The following is a 26,329-nucleotide window of genomic DNA, read 5'->3' on the forward strand; positions in this document are numbered from 1 at the left end:
CAGACGGGATATACTCAAGGTTACGACGGGAAGCGAGGGAAGAGGTTCCTGCGTCTGTAATGATGATGTTTGAGTCCTTACTATCCGCTGGAGTAGTACCAGATAATTGGAGGGTGGCAAATGTTATTCCCTTGTTCAAGAAAGCGAGTAGTGATAACCCTGGGAATTACTGACCAGTTAGTCTTACATTAGTGTTGGGCAAGTTATTGAGGGGATTCTGAGAAAACCATAGTTTGATTAGAGATAGTCAGCATGGCTTTGTGAGGGGCAGGTCATGCCTCACAAGCCTTATTGAATTCTTTGAGGGTGTGACAAAACACATTGATAAAGGTAGAGCAATGGGTGTGGTGTACATGGATTTTAGCAAGGCATTTGATAAGGTTCCCCATGGTAGGCTCATTCAGAAAGTAAGGAGGCATGGGATACAGGGAAATTTCGCTGTCTGGATATAGAATTGGCTGGCCCATGGAAGACAGAGGGTGGTAATAGATGGAAAGTATTCAGCCTGGAGCTTGGTTATCAGTGGTGTTCCGCAGGGATATATTGTGAGACCTCAGCTCTTTGTGATTTATATAAATGACTTGGATGAGGAAGTGGAAGGGTGTGTTAATAAGTTTGCCGATGACACAAACGATTGGTGGAGTTGTGGATAGTGTGGAGGGCTGTTGTAGGTTGCAACGGGACATTGACAGGATGCAGAGCTGGGCTGAGAAGTGGGGCTTGGAGTTCAAATTGGAAAAGCGTGAAGTGATTCACTTTGGAAGGTCAAATGTGAATGCAGAATACAGGGTTAAAGGCAGGATTCTTGGCAGTGTGGAGGAACAGAGGGATCTTGGGATCCACGTCCATAGATCTCCTAAAGTTGCCACCCAAGTTGATGGGGTTGTTAAGAAAGTATATGGTGTGTTGGCTTTCATTAGCAGGGGGATCGAGTTTAAGACCAGCGAGTTATGCTGCAGATCTATTAAGCCCTGGTTAGATCACACTTGGAATGTTATGTTCAGTTCTGGTTTCCTCATTATAAGAAGAATGTGGAAGCTTTAGAGAGGGTGCAGAGGAGATTTACCAGGATGCTGCCTGGACTGGAGAACATGTTTTATGAAGAAAGGTTGAGGGAGCTGGGGGCTTTTGTCATTGGAGTGAAGAAGGATGAGAGGTGACTTGTTAGAAGTGTAAAAGATGATGAGAGGCATAGAGAGAGTGGGTAGCCAGAAACTTGTTCCCAGGGTGGAAATGTCCATCACGAGGGGGCTTAATTTTAAGGTGATTGGAGGAAGGTTTAAGGGAGATGTCAGAGGTAGGTTCTTTAAACAGATGGTGGTGGGTGCATGTAATGCACTGGCAGTGGTGGTAATAGAAGAAAGTGAGGACTGTAGATGCTGGAGATCGGGGATGAACTCAGATTTCTCCAGTTTCCTCATTTCCCCTCCCCCCACCTTGTCTCAGTCCCAACCCTCGAACTCAGCACCACCTTCCTAACCTGCAATCTTCTTCCTGACCTCTCCGCCCCCACCCTCACTCCGGCCTATCACTGTCACCTTAACCTCCTTCCACCTATCGCATTTCCAATGCCCCTTCCCCCAAGTCCGTCCTCCCTACCTTTTATCTTAGCCTGCTTGGCACACTCTCCTCATTCCTGAAGAAGGGTTCATGCCTGAAACGTCGATTTTCATGCTGCTTGGATGCTGCCTGACCTGGTGCGCTTTTCCAGCAACACATTTTCAGTGGTGGTAATAGTCAGATAGATTAGAGATATGTAAGCGACTCTTGGATAGGCACATGGATGATAGTAAAATGATGGAATGTAGGTTATTTTGATCTTAGAGAAGAATAAAAGGTCAGCATAGCATTGAGGGCCGAAGGGCCTGTACTGTACTCTGCTATACTGTTCTATGTTCTATCCTCATGCTTAATAAAAATATGTATAGCTTAGATTTAAATTTAACAATTGAATTGGCATTGTTTGCCATTTGAGAAAGAGAATTCCAAACCTCCACTACTCTTTGTGCGTAGAAATGCTTTCTAACATCTCTCTTGAATGGTCTGGCTGTAATTCTCAGATTACAGTCCCCTGGTTTTGGAATCTTCAATCAGTGTAAATAGTTTATCTTTATCTCCCCTGTCTCTCCTGGTTAGTAACCTGAAAACTTCAATTAGATCACCCCTAAAGCTTAGAAATTTGAGAGGATAAAGACTAATTTGTCTAATCTGTCCTCATAATGAAGTCCAGATATCATTCTTGTAAACCTGTGTTGAACTCCCTCCAGGGTCAAAACATCCTTCCGAAGATGCGATGCCCAGATCTGCTCACAGTCATCCAAGTGGGCCCTAACTCGGGTTTTGTATAACTGCAACATAATGTCTGCATCCTTATACTCCGGCATGTTAGACATGAAGGGCAGAATTCCATTAGTCCTGCTGACTATTTTCTGCACCTGCTTGTGACATTTTAAAGTGTTATGCACCTGAACTCCCAAATCTCATTGGGCATCCACTGTATTTAACTTTTTGCCTTCTAAGAAAAAAAAATACTCAATGTATCCTTTGAAATAGATAACCCCCCTTACTTTTATTAAAATCTATCTGCCACAGCTTTACCCCTTCACCTAATCTATCAAACTCCTATTGTAACTTACTGTTGTTAACATTGTTTATAATGCTGTCCAATTTTACATCCTCAGCAAATTTGGATGTTTGCCTTTTAATGCTGTTATCCAAGTCATCGGTGAGTGTTGTGAATAATTGAGGCCCCAACACAGATCTCAGCGAACTACACTGGTCACGACCTGAGTTTTCCCCCATGATTCCAATTCAGTTTCCTGCTGTTTAACTAATTTCTGATCCATGTCAGTAACATGCCGTCAATTCCATCTTCGGTAATAGCCTAGTTTGTGGGACTTCATAAAAAACCTTCTGGATGTAAACAGGATCCATCGATTTAACTCTGTCCACCACCTTTGTTACCTCTTCAAAAAACTCTTGAGGTTTGTCAGGCATGACTTGTCATTCTTGAATCCGTGCTGACTCTCCCTGATTAACTGAAATTTTTTGAAGTGATCTGTTACCCTATCCTTGGTAATAGACTTAACAATTTCCTCACCAGAGATGTCAGGCTAAGTAATTCCCTGGCTTCCCTCTGTCACCCTTCTTAAAGGATAGATTGACAGGAGCAAATTTCCAATCCAGACGTACAACTCCTGAATCCAGGGAACTTGGAAAGATTATGGTTAGAGCATGGCAATGTGCTCTCCTATCTCCTTTAATACCTATGAATCAAAACCATACGGTACTGGGGATTTGCCACTCTTCAGTTCCAGTAATTTTCCTGTTATTTATGATTTACTTAAGATAGTTTTGTTTGCGCCCTGTCACTGATCCTCTGCTCGGATCTTCAGGATTTCTGGCAAGCTGTCCTCCTTTTCTGCTGTGAATACAAAAACAATATAGTCATTCTGCTGTTGGAATGAACAGGTATAAATATGGAACTAATTAAGATATCAACCTTGACCCAAGTGGGTTGGGCCTCTGACTCAGAAAGTTTTGGGTTCAAACTGGAGACCATAGCTGTTGGCACTTAATTTAGATTCTTACTACAATGCTGTACTGATGGAATACTGTACTAGGTGGGTACTTCACTGCTGAGGTTCTGTATTTGGGATGGTATGTTGAACTGAGGCCCTGTCTGCCCTCTGTAGTGGGTGCATAAATTCCTATAACATTATTTGAAAAGCAGTGGAGTTCTCCCAGTATTATGATCAATATTTCTTGTGCTCAAATAGATTATCTGTTCTTCCATCTCACTGTCAGTTTTGGGATCTTCAGAGATATAGTTAGCTGCCACATTTTTTTAAAATGTCGTTTTGCAGTTATTGCATTCAAAAATGGCTTGTTACCTGTGAAAAAGATTTGCAGTGGTGTATTATTCCAATGATATGATTTTGTTTTGTTTCTTCACTGGTTTTTCTTGGTAACCAATACAATATATCTCTATGTAAAGCCTTTTTTAACACGTTATACCCCATGACACTTCACTTCTCAGGAGTGAGACTGAGCTACGTAAAAAGATATTGGGGTAGATTGAAGTGGTTACTTTCAAGGGGACGAGAATTGTTGGGAGGAAATTGCAGAGTTTGGGGTCTAGGCAGTTGAAGGCCTGGCCTCTGGTGCTGAAGCAATTCAAACTGGAGAGGTCCAGAAAGGACAGAATTCGAGGCACATTGAGACCTTGGAGGGTTTTACAGCTGGAGGCTGTAAAATATTCAGGAGATGTGACCCATGGAGGGGTTTGTAAACAGATGAGAATTTTGAAATCAAAGCTTTGATTAATCAGATGTCAATGTCAGTCAGCAAACAGAGGCCTAATGGGACTTGGTGCAAAGAGGGACACAGGCAACAACGTTTTGGATGACATCAAGTTTATCGAGGAAAACCAGCCAGGGGTGCATTCGAATGGTCGTTCAGAAGAAACAAAGGCATGGGTGAGAGTTGTAGAAGGATATTCAGGAGGTGATATTATGGACATGGAAATAAACAAAGTTAATGGTGTCACAGATAATATGGTGAGAAGCTTAACTCAAGGTCAAAAATGACACTGAGGTTGCAAACAGTCATCAGGCAGTCACTGGGAAGAAAATGGATTATGTGGCCACAGAATAGAGTTTGGAGAAGGAACCAAAAACAATTATGTTAGTCATCTGTCTATTTTATAATGTGAAATTTCTGCTGCATTGGTGCCGGATGTTAGATGTTAGAGACAATTGATGGGTCGTGCAAAGGAATGCTGAGGTTGAGTTGAGTGTTGTCAGTGCACAAGCTGAAACTGATGTTGTGACTTCAGATCATTTCACAGAGGGGCAGCGTGTAGATGAGACGTAAAAGGGAGTGGGAGGTGAGTGTCGATCTCTGGAGAACACCAGAGGTAATGGTGTTGGAGTAAGAGGGGAGCCATTCTCTGGTTATGACTAGACAGATAGAAGAGGAACCATGTGAGAGAAATCCCACCAAGCTGAATGACAGTCGAGGGCACCAGAAAAAAGGATGGTGCAGTGAACTGTGTCAAAGGTTGCAGGCTGGTCAGATTGATGATGGCCTGTTCATGCTTGCCACAGTCACATGGGATATTTGTGATTTTACCAATTTGGTACTATGGTTGGCTGGAAACCACATTGGATTTCAAACAAGGTCAACATGGATTTGGGCATGGTGAAGGAAAGGCAAGGGCTGAAAGTCAAGGGTTACTGTTTATGGAGAGGAGGTAAGGTTAAAAGATTTGAAGCAGGAAGAGAAGGCACAGGAAGGAAGAGAACCAGTGACAATATCAATTAATATGGAAACGAGGAGGGGAATCTGGTGTCCGATTGGGAGGGTTTTGATGGAACTATTTCTGTTTCTGCAGGCTGTGATTCATTATACTCGTTGTGTGTTGCTGCGGTTCTGGTGGAACTGGCGTGAGAAGACTGTCATCTTGTTGGAGGAAAGAGAGAAGGAGGCCATTGCTGAAGATCACTTTAAACATCAGTTGCTGCGTAAATCATTGCACTTTTGGAAAAAGACTGTGGCAGAACAAATAGCAGGGTATGGGTACTTTGGAAATTCTGCTCCATGTTTCTAAACTCAGATGACGCTAAACTTTGGGCTGTAATAGCTGAGTGGGTATATGACTCTTGTGGTGTCACAAGGGAATGAGTCAATAAGTCCCAGATTTGATACTGCAAGGCATATGAGCATTGGGTGATCAAGTTAACCTGTGATCCTCTTCTAGTCAAGTAGCCTCCCAACACTTATTTTATGTACTCTCAGGGAAAGGATGATCACTTCTCTAGCATGCTAGAGAGCTGTTGGGGTGCACAAAGCTACCTCCTAGAGTGAACAGTATTCTCACGCGAGCTGGTTTTAAGTGTATATTTACAAAGATGTAGCTTTTGCACAGCACCAAGAGGCTGCAGCTCTAGCATTCATATTATGACTGAAGGGGCAATATTGTAATTGCCAAAGTTTCTTCCTTCATACTTCCTAGAGTGTACAGCCTCTGTACCCTCCATCTGACGTTTTCAGATATTGATCAATATCTGAATGAGATTTTTGTGTGCATTACAATAGCATGCATTTGTACAAGGCTTTTTATATAGTTAAGTTCAGAATTTGACACTCAGCCAACTACATCAGGAAATATTAGAGTGCTGGAATAGAAATGTGGCCATCGCTGGAACTGACTCCCCAGCAGTATAATTAGAAATTAAATCCCTCAAATGTTAGGCTTGGTCTGCAGAGAGTATTGTTCATTATATAAAACTATAACAGGCTGTTACTCCCAACCAATTTTGTGTTAACTTTTGTCACTATGTGCACTGTAATCCTAATGTCATTTTATCTCCTGTTCCCCTATCCACTTTTTCCCCAAAATTCACCCACCATACTATGAACTTTTGACATGTTCTCTGTTTCAATTGCTGACTTTGGAAGTGAATTCCACAGCCACATGCTTTAAGTGAGAAATTACTCAAGAGCCCAGGTCTGTCACTGATCTTAGCTGTACATTGTAAGGAATCATATAATCGTATCCTTTTCTTTTTGGACTGTAAACTGGTGGAAATTGGACAGTGTTATATAGCTGCAATATGAAAAGATTTTGTGATTTGGAAGAACTAAGTGATATGCATTTTTTGTTGTGCAAGATGAAGATGAAAGCAAAGTTGCCATTGTCTTAAACCATTAGACCAGGTGGGGAGTATAACTTTTGAGGGTCACCAAAACTCAGGCAAGGGGGAAGGTTGACAAGGAGAGCCCTTCATGTTACCCTCAGCTGGTGTGGGAATTGAATCCATGTTGTTGGCATCACTCTGAATTGCAAATGAGCCATCCAACCAACTGAACTAGTGTCTGAAAAATTCTAGAATTTAATATTGAGGAAATCTTAACATTACGCTTAGAAACACATCATTTCCCCTGTCTAATCACACCTTGTTTTATGTAAAGGCGCATTTATCTTGATTTTGAGGATGTAACTAATGAAATAGATAAGGCAGAGCCAGTAGATATAGTTCATCCCTTCCTCAAAAGGCATTGGATGCAAAATCTTTAAGTACTTTCAAGGAAGTGATGGTTAGATTCTTGATTACCCAGGAAATAAAGGATTATGGGGGCATGCAGGAATAGAGTTGAGGTTAAAATCAAATCATCCAATCTCATTCTTTGTTCCTTTGTGTACGTAGATTTTGAAAAGAAATCACACAAAAAGTTAACACAGCAGATAAAGGCATTTGGAATTGGGAGTAATGCATTGGCATAGGTACAGGATTGTTTAGTGAGCAGGAATCGGGATAAAGATTAGATAAGCATTTTGAAGTTTTCCGGCTGCAGTGAGAGTTCTGCAACATTCAGTGCTTGGGACTTCAGGTATTACAATTTAAATAAATGACTTCGACAAGGAGACCTTAAGTGTTGTACCAAAGATCACTAACAATACAAAGCTGGGAGGGAATCTAAGCTGTGATGAGGGCATAAACAGGCAGGTATGGATAGGTTAAGTAATTGGGCATCATTATGGAAAATGGATATAATGTAGGGAAATATAAGATTACTTACTGTGATAATTAGAATAGAAAAAACAATATTATTTTAAAATCTGTATAGATTTTAAATGTTAATGCAGAGAAAAGAAATTTTGATAACTTCGACAAGTTTGGGATAAGAGAATTATCCTGTGAGGCTGTGTAAACAATACCTAAGCTCTCTGGAGTTTGGAACCTTGTGGGGCAATCTCATTGAAACTTTCAAGATTCTGAAGATTAAAATAGGTTATTTCCCTAGATTGGGGCATTCAGAACATGGGGTGGTTAGGGTCAGGGATGTGCGGATGGGGGTGGAATGGGTGTGTTTAAGGTTAAGGATTATTTAGGAGCAATTCCTTCACTCAGAAGACTGTGGACCTTTGTGATTCTCTAGCCAGGAGGTTTTGAATGCTGCATTATTGAATACATTCAGGGTTGGAGTATTCAGATATTTGTTCTGTAAAAGAATTGAGGGAAATGGTAAGGGTGTGGGAATGTGAAGGTAGGGCGTTAGATCAGACATAACCTTTTTGAATGGTCACGGGGCCATGTGGTCCATTCTTACTCTGATGTCTTCTCTTAATTATCTCTGTCTCTACGTTAGACGAGACCATGAAGTACGAGCTGTAAGACATTGGTGGAGATGTCGCTTGCGCAGAACCTGGAGGGCTTGGCGATTGGTAAGGAGTTTACCATTTGTTTCAGTCACATGTGGTGAGGAATAACAACCAAATTTTACTGAAATAAAATTTCAGAAATCCCTGTACATATTTTTCCGTGTCTTGGTTAAAATATCAGTGAGTCAGAGATATTTCCCTCAGGTATATTGTAGTTACAGAAGCCATTCAACAATCAGAGTCAGATGTTCAGTTATAATTTTAAAAGTATTTGTTAAACAGAATTCAAGCTCATCTGTTAAAGTACTTTTGAATAAACTAATTGAAAGCTTTGTTTAGTTTGAATTAAGCTTCTTTCCCTAGTTCTAACATGTGCAGCAGAGTGTTGAAGTTCTGGCTGCTTAAGCTCCTTGCACATGCATACTTTTTGAGCAAGACTGAACAAAATTATATATTATTGTCAACCTTGTTCTGTGCTTTTCTGCTCAAACCCCAGCTGTTCAATTGCAGTGTCTTTTGCAGCAAAGTCTCTCTGTGCTTTCCACATTCATTGCCTGTCTACCTTGTGAGCAGAGCCTTGATGTCTCTGACCAGCATGTGGATTATCTCGTTGTCAATTCTCGTACAGTATTCTCTGTGGATCCAAAGTCTTCCCTTAGCTGTCAATCCAAGATATCTCTAATAGCATGAGAAAGAAGCAGGGACACTGTGGAAGGAAATTAAAAAAAAATCAGTTTGAGTACTGTATAATGTTTGAGATGAATTTGTTGAATAATGCATTTGAGTTGGAGGTTAAGTCAGTTTGCATACAATGTCATTTAACTGGATAGAAACCTGGATTGAAAATTTGCTTGTTGTCAGGCGACATATTTAGAACAATCTGTTTCGAGTTTCTAGTATCCATGGAGCCAACCACTGCCCCCGACTTAGCAGAAAATTAGCCATTTTTTGCTAGTCACAGTGATGATAGTTGTGATAAATGAATGACACATTTTCAAAGCAGGTGGACTTTTCTGACTTGGTACCTGGAACAGTTATTTATATGTGTTAATGGGTTGTGTCGCTGACAAGGTCAGTATGTATTGTTAAACCCTAATTGCCCTTTGAAGGTGATGTTGAGCTGCATTCTTGATCTACTGCAGTCCCTGTGGTGTAGGTAGACCCTCAGTGCTGTTGGGAAGGAATTTTAGGATTTTGACTCAGCAACACTGAAGGAATAGCAATATAATTCAAGTCAGGATAGTGTGTGGCACAAGAGGAAACTTGATGGTGGTTTCTCATGCATGTTCTAGCCTTGTCCTTTTAGGTGGTAGAAGTTCTAGATTTGTAACATGCTGTTGAAGGACTCTTGATGAGTGGTAGAGAAAAAGAAATGACTGATCTCACTCCTGATTGCTGTTTTGCTAGAACACTTGTGTAGACATTGGGTGAAATTTTCCCAGGTTGTTGGAGATGTGTTGATACATGGGGAGACTTGGAATGTATGCCATCAGCTAGGTATCCCAACATACTTCCACCTCCTTCCAAATTTCCCAGGGATGCATTGGTAGAGAAGTCAGGAAGCCCAGCAGCTGAAGCAGGAAGCCAAATAAACTCTGGAAGGAAATAATTAAAAGGGCCTTTCCCATTGTCACCAATGTCCTTCAACACTAGAATGACCTTTGATAAAACTGACAAGCTCTAAGCACTGGCCACCTATCCAGCCCCACACTTACCTGCATCTGCACTTTTCTGTTGTCAGATTTCACAGCAGCATGGGAGCTGAGGCATCACCAGCTGTCTTTTCTAGAGCCACATGCCCCTTTATAGGATTGGGCACTGAGATATAACTGGATGGGAGTGCGAGTCCCTGAATAAAGGATTTATGCACAGACAAAGCAGGAGCAGAAATGGACCATTCCGCTCCTTGAGTCTGCGATTTCATTCAATAAGATTATAGCTAATTTGTGTTTCAAATTCCTTATTCCCAACTACCTCAAAACTCTCTGATTCTGGTTAGACTATGGAATCAATCTATAAAAAAAAATGACTGCAGATGCTGGACATCCGCAGCAAAAGCAGAAATTGCTGGAGAATTTCATCAGACCTGGCAGCATCTGTGGAGAAAAAGGAGAGTTAACATTTCGGGTCCAGTGACCCTTCACAGAACAGCTGAAGAAGGATCACCGTACCGAAATGTTAACTCTGCCTTCTCTCCACAGGTATTGCAAGACCTCCTGAGTTTCTGAGGTAATTTGTATTTTTGTTCAAGAATCAATCTTTCTCTGTCTTAAAAATATTTCACTACACCAGGTTATAGTCCAGCAGGTATATTTGGAAGTACTAGCTTTCGGAGTGCTGCTCCTTCATCAGGTACCTGTGGAGTAGGATCACAAGACACAGAATTTATAGCAAAAGATTACAGTATTGTGACATGGTGACCTTTTGCTATAAATTCTGTGTCTTATGAGCCTGCTTATGCCCAAAACGTCGATTCTCCTACTCCTCGGATGCTGACTGATCTGCTGTGCTTTTCCAGCACCACATTCTTGACTATAACCTGGTGTTGTGTGATTTTTAACTTTGTCCACCCCAGTCCAACACCAGCATCTCTACATCTTAAAAATATTCGATGATCGGCTTGCACCACCCTCGGAGGCAGAAAGTTCCAAAGTTCCACAACATCGGAGAAAAAAATTCCCCTGATCTCTGTGTAGAAGAGCAATTTCTAATTTTAAAATAGTGGCTGTTAGTTCTCAACTTGCTCTCAAGAGGAAACATTGTTTCCATGTCCACCTTGTTAACACCATTCAAGATCCTACAAACTTCAACCAACTCTTCCCTCAACCATCTAAACTCTGGTGGAAACAAGCTCAGCCTGTCCAAACTATCCTCATAACCCACTCATTCCAGATATCCATCTGGTAACTCTCCTCTGAACCACCTCAAATGCATTTAAATCCTTCCTTAAATAAGGTGACCAAAACTGCACACAATATTTGAAATATATCATTATCATTGCCTTACATAACTGAAGTGTAGCATCCTTACTGTAGTATTAAGTTTCTCTCATAATAAAGGTTAGCACCCTATTTGCCAGCTTGACTACAGGTATAAGCTGTAACTGCTTGATAAATTTATGTGACTCGTGTGCTAGAACCCATGAATCCATTTATACCATGGAATTTCACAGTCATTGTTTATTTCAGGAATATTTTGCTTTTTTTGCTCTTCTTACCAAAGTGAACAACTTCGCGTTTTACCACATCATACTCCATATGCAAGATTTCTGTACTTAGCCAGCCTAAATTCTCCTACAGCCTGCTTTATGTCTTTTTTACAACAAAGTTTTCTACCTATCTTACTGTCATCTGCAAGTTTATTTTTCATGCCTTTTTTCTACTAATCTTTGTCATTTATATTAATTGCAACAAATTGAGACTTTGACACAGACTTTTTCACTCAACTCATCACATCCTGTCAATCAGATAAATCAGTTCTGAAGAAGGGTCGTTAGACATAATGCTGCCAGACATGCTGAGTTTCTGCAAAATTTCTGTTGTTTCAAATAAAAACCCATCATGAATATTCTCTGTTTTCTGTCAGTCAGCCAGCCAATCTTCTAATCCACACTAATATGTTACCCTCTAAACCATGAGCTATATTTTCTGCAGTAATATTCTGGCACTTACAGCTTAAGCTCACAAATGGCAACCCTAATACCTGTGGTAGGATGCCTGGAGAAAGCATTGTCCCCTCATGAAAGGAGAAAGTAGACCAAAAAAATCAAATTAAATTATAGATTGATTTAAAATAGTTTTTCTTAAAATTATAACAGGGATGCCAAAAGCTTACTGTTCTCATTCTCCAATGGTGATTCTATTAGTGGAATTGATGATTTCAGCATCAGTGTATTTATACTTCGATATACTTCTTACACTTCCCAGTATGTGCAGAAAAAACATGAGAAATGGAAAAAACACGTGTGTGCAGATGTGCATTTTCAGAAGAAGCTGCTGTCAAAAGCCTTGCGTGAGTGGAAGGTTGGTCTCATGCTTTTACCTGATACATAGACTACGTTTCCATTACAGTACAAGTGTTTTTTTTGAGATGTTTTGGTTAAAATGGTGTTTTTGTGTAACACAAAACTTAACTATACTGTACTATATATGAAAGAAGAACAGTTCCATTTCTGATCCATGTTGAGATTGTCATGCTACGATGGGTTTTCTGGGCATTTTTGTTTTCATTCTTTTATGGGTTGTGGGTATGACTGACCAGGCCAGTATTTATTTTCCATCCCTAATTGTATCTGATTGGTTATCCGCCTTTTTGAACCACTGTAGTTCATATGGTGTTTGTACACCTACAATGCTGTAAAGGAGTGATTTACAGGATTTTGACCTAGCGACTGTAAAGGAGCAGCGATCCAAGTCAGGATGGAGGGTACCTCAGAGAAAACTTGCAAGTGTTGGTGTTCCCACACATCTGCTGTGGTTGACCTTTGGTTGGTAGAATTTGTCGGTCCCTATCAGAGAAAGATAAACCTGGATTCTTGCATGCATTCTGGACAGATGGAGATGAAGGTGATATGTTCATACAATTACATACAACTTCTTAAAAATATCCAGTTGCATTATGTCTCCACACCCATGATAGAAACAGTAGGAACCCAATGACAAAATTGTTTTGAAATACCTACGTAGCAACATGAGAAAACCGATCATCTTTATTTGTGGGATTATTTGTTGGATTTGATCGTGCTGTTAAAATTTATTACTGCAAACTGTTTCCACAAGATACAGAAAATGCAAATTCCAGACTGGCCATACCCTAGAATAAAAAAAATAATCTGTACGAACTGAGCTCCCTTAACATTGCATTCAGTCTTTCAAATTGTCCAGTGTTTCAATCAAATAGTGGGTCAAACCACTTCATGTGAAGCTCCTGTCATCTTGTAAAAGTGACTAGGTTTTCATTGTTGAAGACATGAGGAAGGTTTCTGAGTCAACCAAGGTTGTGGTTCTTTATAGACCCTTTGATTGTATGCTATGTAACCCAAAAGCTTTAGTTGTAGATTGATATTTGACTGCATGTGTCACCTGTTGAGACAATGTGAACTCCTCAGGATAATAAAATCCGTCCGCCTAGTCTGTGACAGTCCATTAGCTTGCAAGAACTGAAAAATCAAGTTTCAAGAATCAGTTTAGATTTAGCATTAATGGAGGAGAGTTATCTTTATTGCATCTGATCTTTTGTGTAAGTTTTTGATTTTTTTCCAATAAATTTGTTGAGTAACACCATTATTAAAATCTTAATATGACCGTGAAAACTGCAGAATGACCCCCCCCCCCCCCCCACTGTCTGATTTCTAGGTTTTCCATTGCAACAATCAACAAATTCTTTGCAAGGTGGATGAAAAGGAGAAGAAACAGAGAAGAGATTTATTAAGGTGATGAAGAGTTGCAATGATGTTTCTGCACTCAATAAATATGTGACAAATAACATGCCAAATGTCCTGTGTGAATTGAAGTTTATGTGATAGAAACTTCATATCATTCCATCTATAGCTCCCATTTTAATATTAATGACTGCAGTTTGCTTAGTAAAGCGTTGCCTCTGTGACTTCCATCACCACAATGGGATATTTTTCTAATCTAGATGCAGGCTGGGGAAATGTAATTTGCATCAGAAATTTATTACTGGCTATTTAGCCCATTGCAGCTAATGGTCCTAAGTTGCCCTTGTGATATCCAATTGGTTTTTAAATAATTCTAGGATTTTGTTGCTGTTTTCACTGGAGGTATATTTGGTCAGTCAATGGCCCTTGCATTAGAACTCCTGCTGTCAGCCCGGAATTTGCTGTTTGCAAATTTGCTGAGCCTATATCTCTCTGTCCTACTCTTGCAATCCAATCTAATCTGATGAACTGCTGTTGAACTTCCTCTGTGGGAAGTATATCTTTCCTGAGGTAAGGAAAGACATACTTCTCTGTGCACAATACTCCAGGGTGAGGTCTCGACAAGACTCTGTATGACTGCAGAAAGACACCTTATGTACTCAAATCCTCGAGAAATATATGTTGTCATACCATTTGCTTTCTTAGTTGCTTCCTGCACATGTCTTATAGCCAAGGACATTCAGATCCCTTTGGGCACCCTCTCACCATTTAAAAAATATTTTTCCTTTCTGTTTTTTTAATTAAAGTAAATAGATTGACTCATTATTTATATTCTCTCAACCATGTTCTAGCCCGGTCACTTAGCATGTCGAAGTTTCTTGAAGCCTCCTTGCATCTCCCTTATAAATTATATTTCCACCCAGTTTATTGTAATGAGCACATTTGGAGTTATTACAATTGACTCCTACATCCAAATCATTTATATAGATTATGAAAGTTATGGACTGACCACGTACCTTGCAACACCTCACTATCATGCTGAAAATGATGCATCTGCTTTTTGTCCCTTAATCAATTCTCAATCCATCCTAGTATATTCCCTCAATCCCATGCACTCCAATTTTATTTAATAACCTCCTGGATGGAACCTTAGCAAAAGTCTTCTAAAAATCCAAATCCATCACATTTATTGATTCTCCTTTTTCTGTACTACACGTAACATTCTCAAAAGAAACCCATGTTTTGCCAAACATGATTTCCTTTTCATAAATCCATCTTGATTCTGCCCAGTTTTGCCATTTTTAACAAATGTTCCATTATCACAATGTTTTTGGCAGATTTTAACATTTTCCCTGTTGCTGAAACCAAGATATCAGGTGTGTAGTTTTTAACACTCTCCCTTGTCCCCTTCTTACATTTTCTACCTTCCAGTCAGCAGGAATCCTTCCAGAATCTTTGCAATTATGAATGCTAACTATCAAAGCATTTATTATGTCTATTGCTACTTCCTTTAACAGTCTGAGATGAAGCTCCTCTGTCCAGGAGATTTATTAATCTTTAATCCAGCTGATTTTTTTTAAGTATGATTGCTTCACAAATACTCATATTGTTTGGCTGTTTAGCCCCTTGGTCGTTGAGGATTTCTGGGTGATTTTCAGTATCTCCTTTGAAGATTCAAAACTTTGCTGTCTCACCATTGGTGCTTTCTGACTTGCTGTGATCTCGAGCATTTTTGTTTTCAGTACAGATTCCAGTATCTGCAGTAATTTGCTCCTACACTTAAGTAAATTTTAGCTTCTCCACTATTTCCTTGACCTCCAGTATACATACTTCTTTTTATACCTGTAATGGGCAGACAATTACCCTTGGTTATTTTTTCTCTTTCACAAACTAATAGAAGCTTTTATAGTCTGCCTTTATAGTTTGACTTTATATTCTCTTTTCCTTTTCCGATATCAGATTCTCGCTTCTCCTTTGCAGGGGCCTAAATTAATTCCAATCCTCAAACTTGCCACGGTTTCTGGTATTCTTATGACACTTCTATACTATACTATCCTATACTAATTTTAACTTTTTTTTAATCTTGCTTGAGTCACTTTAGCTGACAGTGCCTTAGACGAATGTAAATCTGTAGTAGACATTGTAGGTTTTCTTTCAAATCTAACTATTGCTTAGGCGAAAGTGAGGACTGCAGATGCTGGAGATTAGAGTCGAGAATGTGGTATGGAAAAGCACAACAGGTCAGGCAGCATCCAAGGAGCAGGAGAATCGACATTTCGGGCAAAAGCCTTTCTTTTGCCCGAAATGTCGATTCTCCTGCTCCTTGGATGCTGCCCGACCTGCTGTGCTTTTCCAGCACCACACTCTCGATACTAGTTATTGCTTGTCTCCTGTCAAATCTTATTGTGTTTTCCCAGTTCACCACAGCCAACTTGACATCATGCTCTCATTTCTTCCTTTGCTTGGATTTAATTTTAGTTTATAATGAACTATTCATTGCTTTCAAACTTCGTGTAAAATTTGTCATTTATATAAGCCCTTCAAAACGATTGGTCTTCCTTTGAGATTTTACCTTCTGCTTTCCTTGGATCATATGAGGTTGGGTTATTGACTCTCTAAGCCTTTTTCTCTTCTTACGTATAGATTTTCTTTCTACACCTGGAGAGAAAATGCACGCACGCTGGCTGATGAAGCTAGGAAAGCTGCCAGAGCAGATCAGCATTATCACCATGTCCTTTTAGCCAAGGTACAGTTCCATTTGTAAATGGAAGATGCAAGAAATTTATTGATTTAAGTATATGAGAGATCAAGATTTCTACGAGCAAATCTATTCTAACTTTACTGGGGAGTGTTGCCAAGCAATGAGATCTTGGGGTGCAGGTTCATAAAAGAGACTTAAGGGGCAACCTTTTCACACAGAGTGTGGTGGAACTGCCAGAGGAAGTGGTGGAGGCTGGTACAATTACAGCATTTAAAAGGCATCTGGATGTGTACATGAATAGGAAGGGTTTAGAAGGATATGGGTCAAATGCTGCCAAATGGGACTAGATCAGTTTACAACATCTGGTCAGCATGGACGAGTTGGAATGAAGGGTCTGTTTCTGTGCTGTCCATCTCTAAGACTCTATGACATTTTCTTTTTTCCTGGTGGTGTTGCTTGCCAAGTGACTTTCATTTTGAATTCTTGTTCTGTGGTATTTGATTTGTTTATCTCTTTTTCTCCTGTAAATGCTCACTGCACAAGAGGTTACATTTGGTCAGAAGTCTAGTTGAGTGCTACTTTATTGCGAGGATGTTGGGAGGGCTGAGAAGTAGCTTTGGATGACCTTTTATGCTCTCACTCCAACCCATATATTCCATGAACCTGAGCTTCTGCTTAGCAGGTGGTGTAACTGCATTGCTCGTTTGAGAACTGATTGATATCAAGAAAATGCCCAAGTTGGAATCTTCTCATGCTTTTGGCTGATCTCAGCTGAAGGAGTAGTTGGGTCCTCAGTTGGCCTCAATCCAGTATTATGTGGATTGAGATGATGGGGATAATAGACCAGCCAGGATCAAAGTTAGCTTAAAGTTTTTGCTGCTGATCTTTATCAAGTGCTTGGATTGAGCACTGATGTCCAAACGATGCAGTTGTGTGCTCCTACTCAGTCTAGACTCATGGATGAACAGTCATTTGGATAACTATTGATGGTATATCATTGGATGCCTGTTTCAACAAAGGTCAGGAGGGACAGGTGGAAGCATGAATACGTACACCTGTACTTACACCTAAGCATGAAGGCTTACTCTTCCTTACAGGCAGTTTCTGACTTCTGCTTTGCATCTGCACAGGATGACCTGGTGAAGGTTACTGAGTTAAGTTTTCTCTGTAATACTGTTAAATTGATCTATATTCTGGAGCAAGCTTTTAATTTGGTTATGTTTGCATATGCATCACTTTGTTTTATTATATAAAGTTAGTTGATTAATCAGCAAGCAGAGGTTGAAGGGGATGTTTTTCTCCTGTTGAATTTGGTGATGGTTCTGTGATTGATTGTTATGTAGGCTGTGGAGTACTGGAGAGATGCAATCGCACTTCAAATGTATCAACGACAACAGGAGGCGGAACTCGTGCTGGAAGCAAGACAACGTATTGATTTTCGTAAGTGGAAAAATACACTTATTGTATCAGTGAAATGTTTTTGTATAGTTGCCCATTGTATTCTGTAAAATTTAGCCTAACAACATGACCAAACAATAGGTTTTATATATATATATATATATATATATATATATATATATCTATTTCATTTGTTTCTGTGAGAATGTGTGAGGGATTGCTGCAGAAAATGTGTATACTTCATTAACAGATCTCTGCTATATAATTTCAATTGTTCTTGTGCAGAAGACTGTGAAGATCAAATAGCCCTTCCTCAAAGACATTCAATGAAGCTTTAAAATGCCTACCGTTAGATGCTGTTTATCCTAGAGTGCGCAGTGAAGGAGGAGGTATGAGGCATGGACATTCAGGACAGTGTCATTGGTTATTTGAGTGCAACCAGTATGTTGGACATTCCAGTTTCTATATTTTGGGATATTAACTAATTAAACTAATTAGATTACTTACAGTGTGGAAACAGGCCCTTCGGTCCAACAAGGTCCACACCGACCCACCGAAGCGCAACCCACCCATTCCCCTACATTTACCCCTTCACCTAACACTACGGGCAATTTAGCATGGCCAATTCACCTGACCGGCACATCTTTGTGACTGTGGGAGGAAACCGCAGCACCCGGAGGAAACCCACGCAGACACGGGGAGAGTGTGCAAACTCCACACAGTCAGTCGCCTGAGTCGGGAATTGAACCCGGGTCTCTGGCGCTGTGAGGCAGCAGTGCTAACCACTGTGCCACCCATCGTGGGCCCACGTCTTTGCAGTAATAGAACAAATCAAGTTCCATCCCCAAAGTTGAAGAAATCTGTACTTTGAGAATAACTGGGTAAACTGTAGTCCTTGGATGCCATGAATTCTGTCTAAAAAAAACCTGTATTTCTTTGAGACAGTGGCAACACAGGTTAATTGTATGAACCCTTATTGACCCCCTCTGTGCTCCCAATGATGGGTCCTCAAGTCCAATGGTGCAAATATGAGCTTCTCTGGTATAAACTGTTTTATCTACCTACTGTCAAATCTGGTGGAGCTACATCAAACCTTATTACTGGGTCTTTTATGTCCTCTGAAAAAACTGACCATGACTTGTAGAGCAGAGATAAATCTGGTTCACTTCTCCACTACCAGCCACTTCCTTAAACTGCTGGCCCCTGTTCTCTCCACCATCTCCCCCAATATAACTGTGAGGAAGGGATGGGATTGTTTGTGCTCAACATTGGGGACACTCATTCTGCTGCCTTTGTTGCATCTCTTGCTTCATCTTGCCTGTTAAGCCAACCTTTTCCAAGGTTTATTCCTGTCCTAGCATCGTACCTGCATCTAATACTAATTTCACTCCTATCTCTTCTCATAGTCTCGCTGAGATTAACTTGTCTTTGCAATTTGCTACCTGCTCCCTTGTCCCATTCCTGTGAATACACCGACACCCAACCTCCCTACTCGGTACCCAATTAGTTTCCTCATCTCAAGTACTCAACTGTTCTCTTTCAAACCTGCCATTATCAACCAACCCTATCAGACAAAACATTTCTTTCCTCTCCAAAATTCGTAAGCACATTGTCACACTCTAAACCTCTGTCCCTGTTCTTTAAACCTCCATCACAAACCAAAAGCAGAAGTTGCTGGAAAAGCTCAGCAGGTCTGACAGCATCTGTGCAGAGAAATCAGAGTTAACATTTTGGGTCCTCAGAGGAAGGGTAACCAGACCTGAAACAGTAACTCTGATTTCTCTTCACAGATGCTTTCAGACCTGCTAAGCTTTTCCAGCAACTTCTGTTTTTGTTTCTGATTTACAAATGTACAGTTCTTTTGGTTTTCCTTAAACCTCTATGTTTGGATTTTTCTGGTCTTCTTCTGTCCCCATTACACAGAGTAATGGCTGAAGCCAAACATAAATGCCATTTGTTATCATTATTCTCTAGGTTTGCTATGATAGTTCTGTTTCTTCACCTTATCATCATCCTTCAGTGCTTCTCTATTGTCTAGACTTTGCCTTCACCTGGTTCCATTCTTTTCCATCTAATGTTAACCACTGGGTGTTCATCAAAGCTTCTCTTCCTGTCTTCAATCCATTACCACTGACTAGTGCAGGTTTATCATAATGATACATAGAACATAGAACATAGAAGAATACAGCGCAGTACAGGCCCTTCGGCCCTCGATGTTGCGCCGATCAAAGCCCACCTAACCTACACTAACCCACTATCCTCCATATACCTATCCAATGCCCACTTAAATACCCATAAAGAGGGAGAGTCCACTACTGCTACTGGCAGGGCATTCCATGAACTTACGACTCGCTGAGTGAAGAACCTACCCCTAACATCAGTCCTATATCTACCCCCCCCCCTTAATTTAAAGCTATGCCCCCTTGTAATAGCTGACTCCATACGTGGAAAAAGGTTCTCACTGTCAACCCTATCTAACCCCCTAATCATCTTGTACACCTCTATCAAGTCACCCCTAAACCTTCTTTTCTCCAGTGAAAACAACCCCAAGTGCCTCAGCCTTTCCTCATAGGATCTTCCTACCATACCAGGCAACATCCTGGTAAACTTCCTCTGCACCCGTTCCAGTGCCTCCACATCCTTCCTATAGTATGGCGACCAAAACTGCACACAATATTCCAGATGCGGCCGCACCAGAGTCTTACACAACTGCAGCATGACCTCAGGACTCCGGAACTCAATTCCTCTACCAATAAAAGCCAGTACGCCATATGCCTTCTTCACTGCACTATTTACCTGGGTGGCAACTTTCAGAGATCTGTGTACATGGACACCAAGATCCCTCTGCTCTTCCACACTACCAAGTATCCGACCATTAGCCCAGTACCCCATCTTTTTATTACTCTTACCAAAGTGAATCACCTCACACTTAGCTACATTGAACTCCATTTGCCACCTTTCTGCCCAGCTCTGCAGCTTCTCTATATCCCGCTGTAACCTGCCACATCCTTCCTCACTGTCTACAACTCCTCCGACTTTCGTATCATCCGCAAACTTGCTCACCCAACCTTCTAACCCTTCCTCCAGGTCATTTATAAAAATGACAAACAGCAATGGTCCCAAAACAGATCCTTGCGGAACACCGCTAGTGACGGCACTCCAAGATGAACCTTTGCCATCCTTGACTAAAAGGTTTCAGTGAAAGAACAGATTGCTCAGATGAGACTTGTATTTGTTGAAGAGTATAAAATTAGCAACTATGTAATTAACTTGCTTAAGAGGTTAATATTGTAGATCAAAGTTATTCCAGAGGGAGAGCCCAGAGCAAGGGTCATATCCTTAAGATTCGAGTTAGGATGTTAACGATGGTGCCAGGAAATGCACCTTGACAAGAGGTCGTGGAAGTTGGGCCTACTCGCCACTGAAAACCTACTGAGACTTAGTCAGTTGAAAATGTTGATATTGAGACTGATATATTTTTGTTAGGCAAAGTTATTAAGGTTTATACAACCAAGACAGGATCATGGAATAAAGATGCAGATCAGCTTTTTTTTTTGTTGAATGCTAGGACAGGTTTGAGGTTCAGAATGGCTTACTCCCTAATGGTGAGCATTGCTTTCTTGGGGGCAAGAAATGTGACAGCAAAATTTCATCTCTTAAATCAATTGTCTTGCCCCACTGGGGTGGTGTGCTAGAAATCAAATTCTGCTGTTCTGAAAATTGTCACAAAAGTTGAAAACTTTATCCAAGGATGCAAAGTATCCAACATAGCTGTCTGACAGACAACATGGACCAGATGTCTGTACTACACAGGAACTACCATTTGTTATGAATGAATTGGTCTAACCACAGGTACACAACTATGAACCGTCAACTTTAGATATATTAACTGCAAAATCTCATAGTTACTGGTTAAAGGCCACAACTTAGAGCAACTAATGAGGTAAAATAAATGGGATTTCTTTGGGCTTTAGGTATTTTATTGGAGAGAAAAACACACGAGCTGTCCTCGAGCAGTCTGAAGGTTTCTGCTAATATTGTTCACACCCATTAGCTGGTCAGCTGCCCAGGAACCAATCAGATAGTTGTTGTCAGGCCGATGGTCTTTGGTATCCATGACTGATAGCAACTCCTCCAAATTGTCAGCAATCTGTTGTTGGCCTAATTTCACTTTGTACTACCTCCTGTTGCCAGCCCATCCACAAACCACCTCCCCCAATGCATGAGCAAAGCAGCAGTGTAAACACAACTTGCAATGAGCTTTAGTAATTTGCTTTTTAACATTGTAGCAATTTCTTCCACAATAATTGGTTTTGAAGCTGTCCTTTTCCTATTTCACTGCGCAATCAAAAAATAAAGGGAAATACAAAGATATGGTCTTTACAGTATCCTGATTATTGTAATGCTTTAATTTATATCCTAGAGCCTTCCTGTCCTATCTATCATTGACCTTTTCCATTATTTCTCTCTGTTGAAACCTCATCATAAATTGAGTCTCAGCCTTCAGCAAAGCTTTATCTTTGCAGATTTCTGCCAGCTCATGTCTGCCTAATCAGTTGGCATATTTTTAAACCCTCCAACCACAAGGGGATGAATGCCGATTTCTCCAGCTTCCTCATTTCCCCTCCTCCCACCTTATCTCAGTCCCAGCCCTCAGACTCAGCACCGCCTTCTTGACCTGCAATCTTCTTCCCGACCTCTCCGCCCCCACCTCCTCTCCGGCTTATCACCCTCACCTTAACCTCCTTCCACCTATCGCATTCCCAACGCCCCTCCCCCAAGTCCCTCCTCCCTACCTTTTATCTTAGCCTGCTTGGCACACCCTCCTCATTCCTGAAGAAGGGCTTATGCCCGAAACGTCGATTCTCCTTCTTCTTTGATGCTGCCTGACCTGCTGCGCTTTTCCAGCAACACATTTTCAGCTCTGATCTCCAGCATCTGCAGTCCTCACTTTCTCCACATTGGCTATTCACCCTATTTATGCTGCTCATAATTTTATAAACCTCTCTAAGGTCACCTCTCAGCCTCCGACACTCCAGGAAGAACAGCCCTAGCCTGTTCAGTCTCTCCCTATAGCTTAAACTCTCTAACCCTGACACCATCCTTGTAAATCTTTTCTGAACCCTTTCAAGTTTCACAATATTCTTCTATAGCAGGGTGACCAGAACTGCTTGCAGTATTCCAAAAGTGGCCTAATCAATGTTCTGTATAGCTGCAACATGACCTCTCAATCCTATGCTGAAAATGTCTCCAGCATCTGCAGTCCTCACTTTCTCCTCCCAATCCTATGCTCAATGCACTGACCAAGCATCCAAAGTCAAGCATCCAAAACCCCTCATCTATTCTGTCTACCTGCAATTCCACTTTCAAGGAACTATGAACTGCACTCTAAGGTGCCTTTGTTCAGCAACACTGCCCAGGACCCTACCATTAAGTGAACAATTCCTGCTCTGATTTGCTTTTCCAAAACTCAACGCCTCAATTTATCTAAATTAAACTCCATCTGACACTCCTCGGCCCATTGGCCATCTGATGAAGGTCCCATTGTTCTCTGAGGTAACCTCCTTCGCTTTCCACTCCACCTTCAACTTTGGTGTCATGTGCAAACTTGCTAACCACACTTCCTATGTTTACATTCAAATTGTTTATATAAATGATGAAAAGCACTCAACCTCGCACTGATCCTTGTGGCATACTGTTGGTTACAGGCCTCCAGTCTGAAAAGCATCCTTCCACCACCCTCTCTGTCTTCTATCTTCAAGCTAGTTCTGAACACAAATGGCTAGTTCTCCTTGTGATCTCACCTTGCTAACCAGTCTATCATCCTGGAATTTTGTTTTGCGCAGAACTATTGAGAAGGCAGGAAGAAAATAATTGATTATGAATTAGAGTGAATGAAACCTCTGATATTCATCCAGTTAAAGTACAACGGAGCAACTATAAATGTATATGGACCAGAGATTTATTGAATAGTCTAAAGTCCATACAGGCGCCTGATCTGTGAGCTTGTCCTGGTGGATCCTATGCTCAACCCATTTAGTGAGGTGTATTCATTAAGGATAATTAAAGAATGATGAGTAAATGGAAGATGTTCTATGAAAAGATATGATATCATTATAGGTGATCATTAACAGCTAAGTGTAATGAATCTATTAAGTTTAGTATTTTTGTAAAATGAGTGATTTTGAAGGCTTAAAAGCTATCAATCTCTAAAATATTTCTGCATTCGCAAGTCTTTTAAATAATCTGTTTTTGTAAAATAACATAAGGGCAAAATATTTGTACATTAATATGGAATTGAAGAATTTTTTATAGTTTACAAGTTAAAGGGCTAGTTATTTCAGATCAGTGACAGAGTATCACCTCATCTTTTGCATCTAGTCTCATGCCTTGTTCCGCAGCAATAAAAACATCATATGAGTAAAACTAAAGCATCAGGACATAGTTTGTTTTGTAAATTTGTGTGTGGATCTTCAAAAGGCATTTGATAAAATTTGGCAATGTATACTTGTTGACAAATTTGAAGGCTAAGGAACTTAAAGCACAGTACGTGCAGGATATCAATTTGATTAAGGAAATTAAATCAAAGGGTGCAGTATACAGTTTTTTTAGACAAGAGAGAATTGTATCCTGGTTTTCTCAGGAGTCTGTGTTGGGAACATAGCTTTTTGATATCAATTGGATATACTGGACATAATTTCCAGGTTTACTGATGTTATGAAACTTGGAAATATAGTAGAAATGAGGAGGATAATAGACTTCAGGAAGAGTCTTCCAGGCAAGTGAAATGGCCAAAGGTATAGCAGATGAAACAAACATAAAATATGTAGTGATTCATTTTGGTAGGTAGGATGAGGAGGAGCAGTGTAATCCGCATTGTACCATATTAAAGAGAATTTGGGAACAAAGAGTCCTGGAATTGCAGGTCCTTGAAGTTGGTAAGGCGAGATCAGAAGGCTGTTATAAAGGATTCTTTGTCTTATTAATAGTGGCTGGAGAAAGACTTTTAAAGTTGAGCTATGATTGTAAGAACGAGCAGCAGAACTAGAACATTCAACCCTGCGAGTTGCCCGCTATATAGTGCGATCATGACTGATCTGTTTGTAATTTGCATTCCACAATCCCACCTATCATCTTCTTTTAATTCCACTGTCTAACAAGAATCTATTTACTTCTACCATAAAAATATTCAATGATCCTGGCTCCATCACTTTCTGAGGCAGAGTGTTCCAAAGTTCCTTCTAATCTCAGTCCTACAAGAGCAGCTTCTAATTTTTAAACAATATCCCCAGGATCCTTGGAACTCACCGATGAGTATACTTCAATCAAATTACCTCTCACTTTCCTAAGCTTTACTGGAGATGAGCTCAGTTTACCCAACCTTTCTTTATAAGGCAAGCTGCTCACTCCTACTTGTGTAGTAATTATTTTTGTGGCATCTTGTTGAATATGTTATGGGAATCCAAGTATAGTTCGTCTACAGGCTCACCTCTATCCACAGCGCATGTTACTCCTTCAAAGATCTCCAATAAATTGGTTAAACGTGATTCCACAAAATCATTGTGACTTTTCTCAATTACCTTGAGTTTCTTTAAGTGCCCAGTTATAACTTCCTTCATGATCAATTCTAATATCTCACACATGACAGATTTCAAGCAAACGTGCGTGGTATTTCCTTTGTTCTGCCTCCCCCCTCTTCTTGAATAGAGGAGTTGTATACATACTACTTTCCACTCTGTTGGAACCTTTCAGGAATCTAGTGATTGTAATTTCACAAAAATTCTCTCTTTCTCTGTCTCCTGGTTTACAGCTGTTACTGGAATGATTTTGGTGGCCTCAGTCATAAAGAAAAGCAAAATATTTGTTCATTTCATCTGCTGTTTTCTTATTATCTACCATTCGCTCTCCATTCTCATTCTATAGACCAGCATTCACTTTTCCTTCATTTATATCTGTAGAAACTCTTCTTTTCACATTTCTTTTACTTCTGAAATTCTTAATTTCCTCTTGTAATCTAATTTCTTTCTCCTGATTAACCTTTCAGCAGTTCTTTATCTTCTGACCCATTATCTGACCTGCTACTCACCTTTGCGCAATTGCATGATTTTTCTCAAGAGGCTTGACGCTTTCCCTGACTGCTTCAGTTAACCATAGGATATGGGTCCTCCTCTTGGAATTTTTCTTTATGTGGGAATATATTTATTTTGACATGTACCCATAACTCTCTGCTGCTGCTTCTCAATGATCTTTTGGTAGTGTCTTGGGTCACTCAGATTTCGTGCTCTTTAAGTATGAATTATGAGTTTTCCGCCCATTCTTTTTCAAACTGGATGCAAAATTCAGTCATTTTCTGGTAACTGCTACCTATGTATAACCTTTCTCTAAGGTCATCAATTAATTGTCACATTACCCAGTGCTAAATCCAATATAACCTGCTCTTTGGCTAGTCCCCGGACAGGCTGCTCTAAGAAACTATCTCGAAGATATTCTTTGAACTCATCTTCCAGGCTGTCATTGCCAATCTGATTTTTTTTCCAGTTTACGTATAGATTTAAATTATCCAAGATTATTGCTTTCCTTTTATCACATTGCAACCGCTGTTTCTTCTTGTACACTCTGTCCTATACAGTGCTTACATAAAACCTTTGAACTCACTGAATTGACCCGAGCTGGACTTTTGTAT

General features: G+C 40.3%; 1 protein-coding gene across 1 annotated transcript in view; it reads left to right on the forward strand.

The window, feature by feature from the left end:
* The window catches only part of sfi1 (SFI1 centrin binding protein), a 138,869-nt gene that overhangs the window by 60,730 nt on the left and 51,810 nt on the right, over positions 1–26,329 (forward strand). The window contains exons 16-21 of the mRNA XM_072587076.1: positions 5,396–5,574; positions 8,155–8,230; positions 12,094–12,189; positions 13,522–13,598; positions 16,191–16,293; positions 17,592–17,688. Coding sequence (XP_072443177.1) covers positions 5,396–5,574; positions 8,155–8,230; positions 12,094–12,189; positions 13,522–13,598; positions 16,191–16,293; positions 17,592–17,688 — 628 coding nt within the window. The remainder of the gene's footprint in view (positions 1–5,395; positions 5,575–8,154; positions 8,231–12,093; positions 12,190–13,521; positions 13,599–16,190; positions 16,294–17,591; positions 17,689–26,329) is intronic.

This window comes from Chiloscyllium punctatum, chromosome 17 (genome assembly GCF_047496795.1).
Source record: "Chiloscyllium punctatum isolate Juve2018m chromosome 17, sChiPun1.3, whole genome shotgun sequence".
Lineage (NCBI taxonomy): Eukaryota > Metazoa > Chordata > Chondrichthyes > Orectolobiformes > Hemiscylliidae > Chiloscyllium > Chiloscyllium punctatum.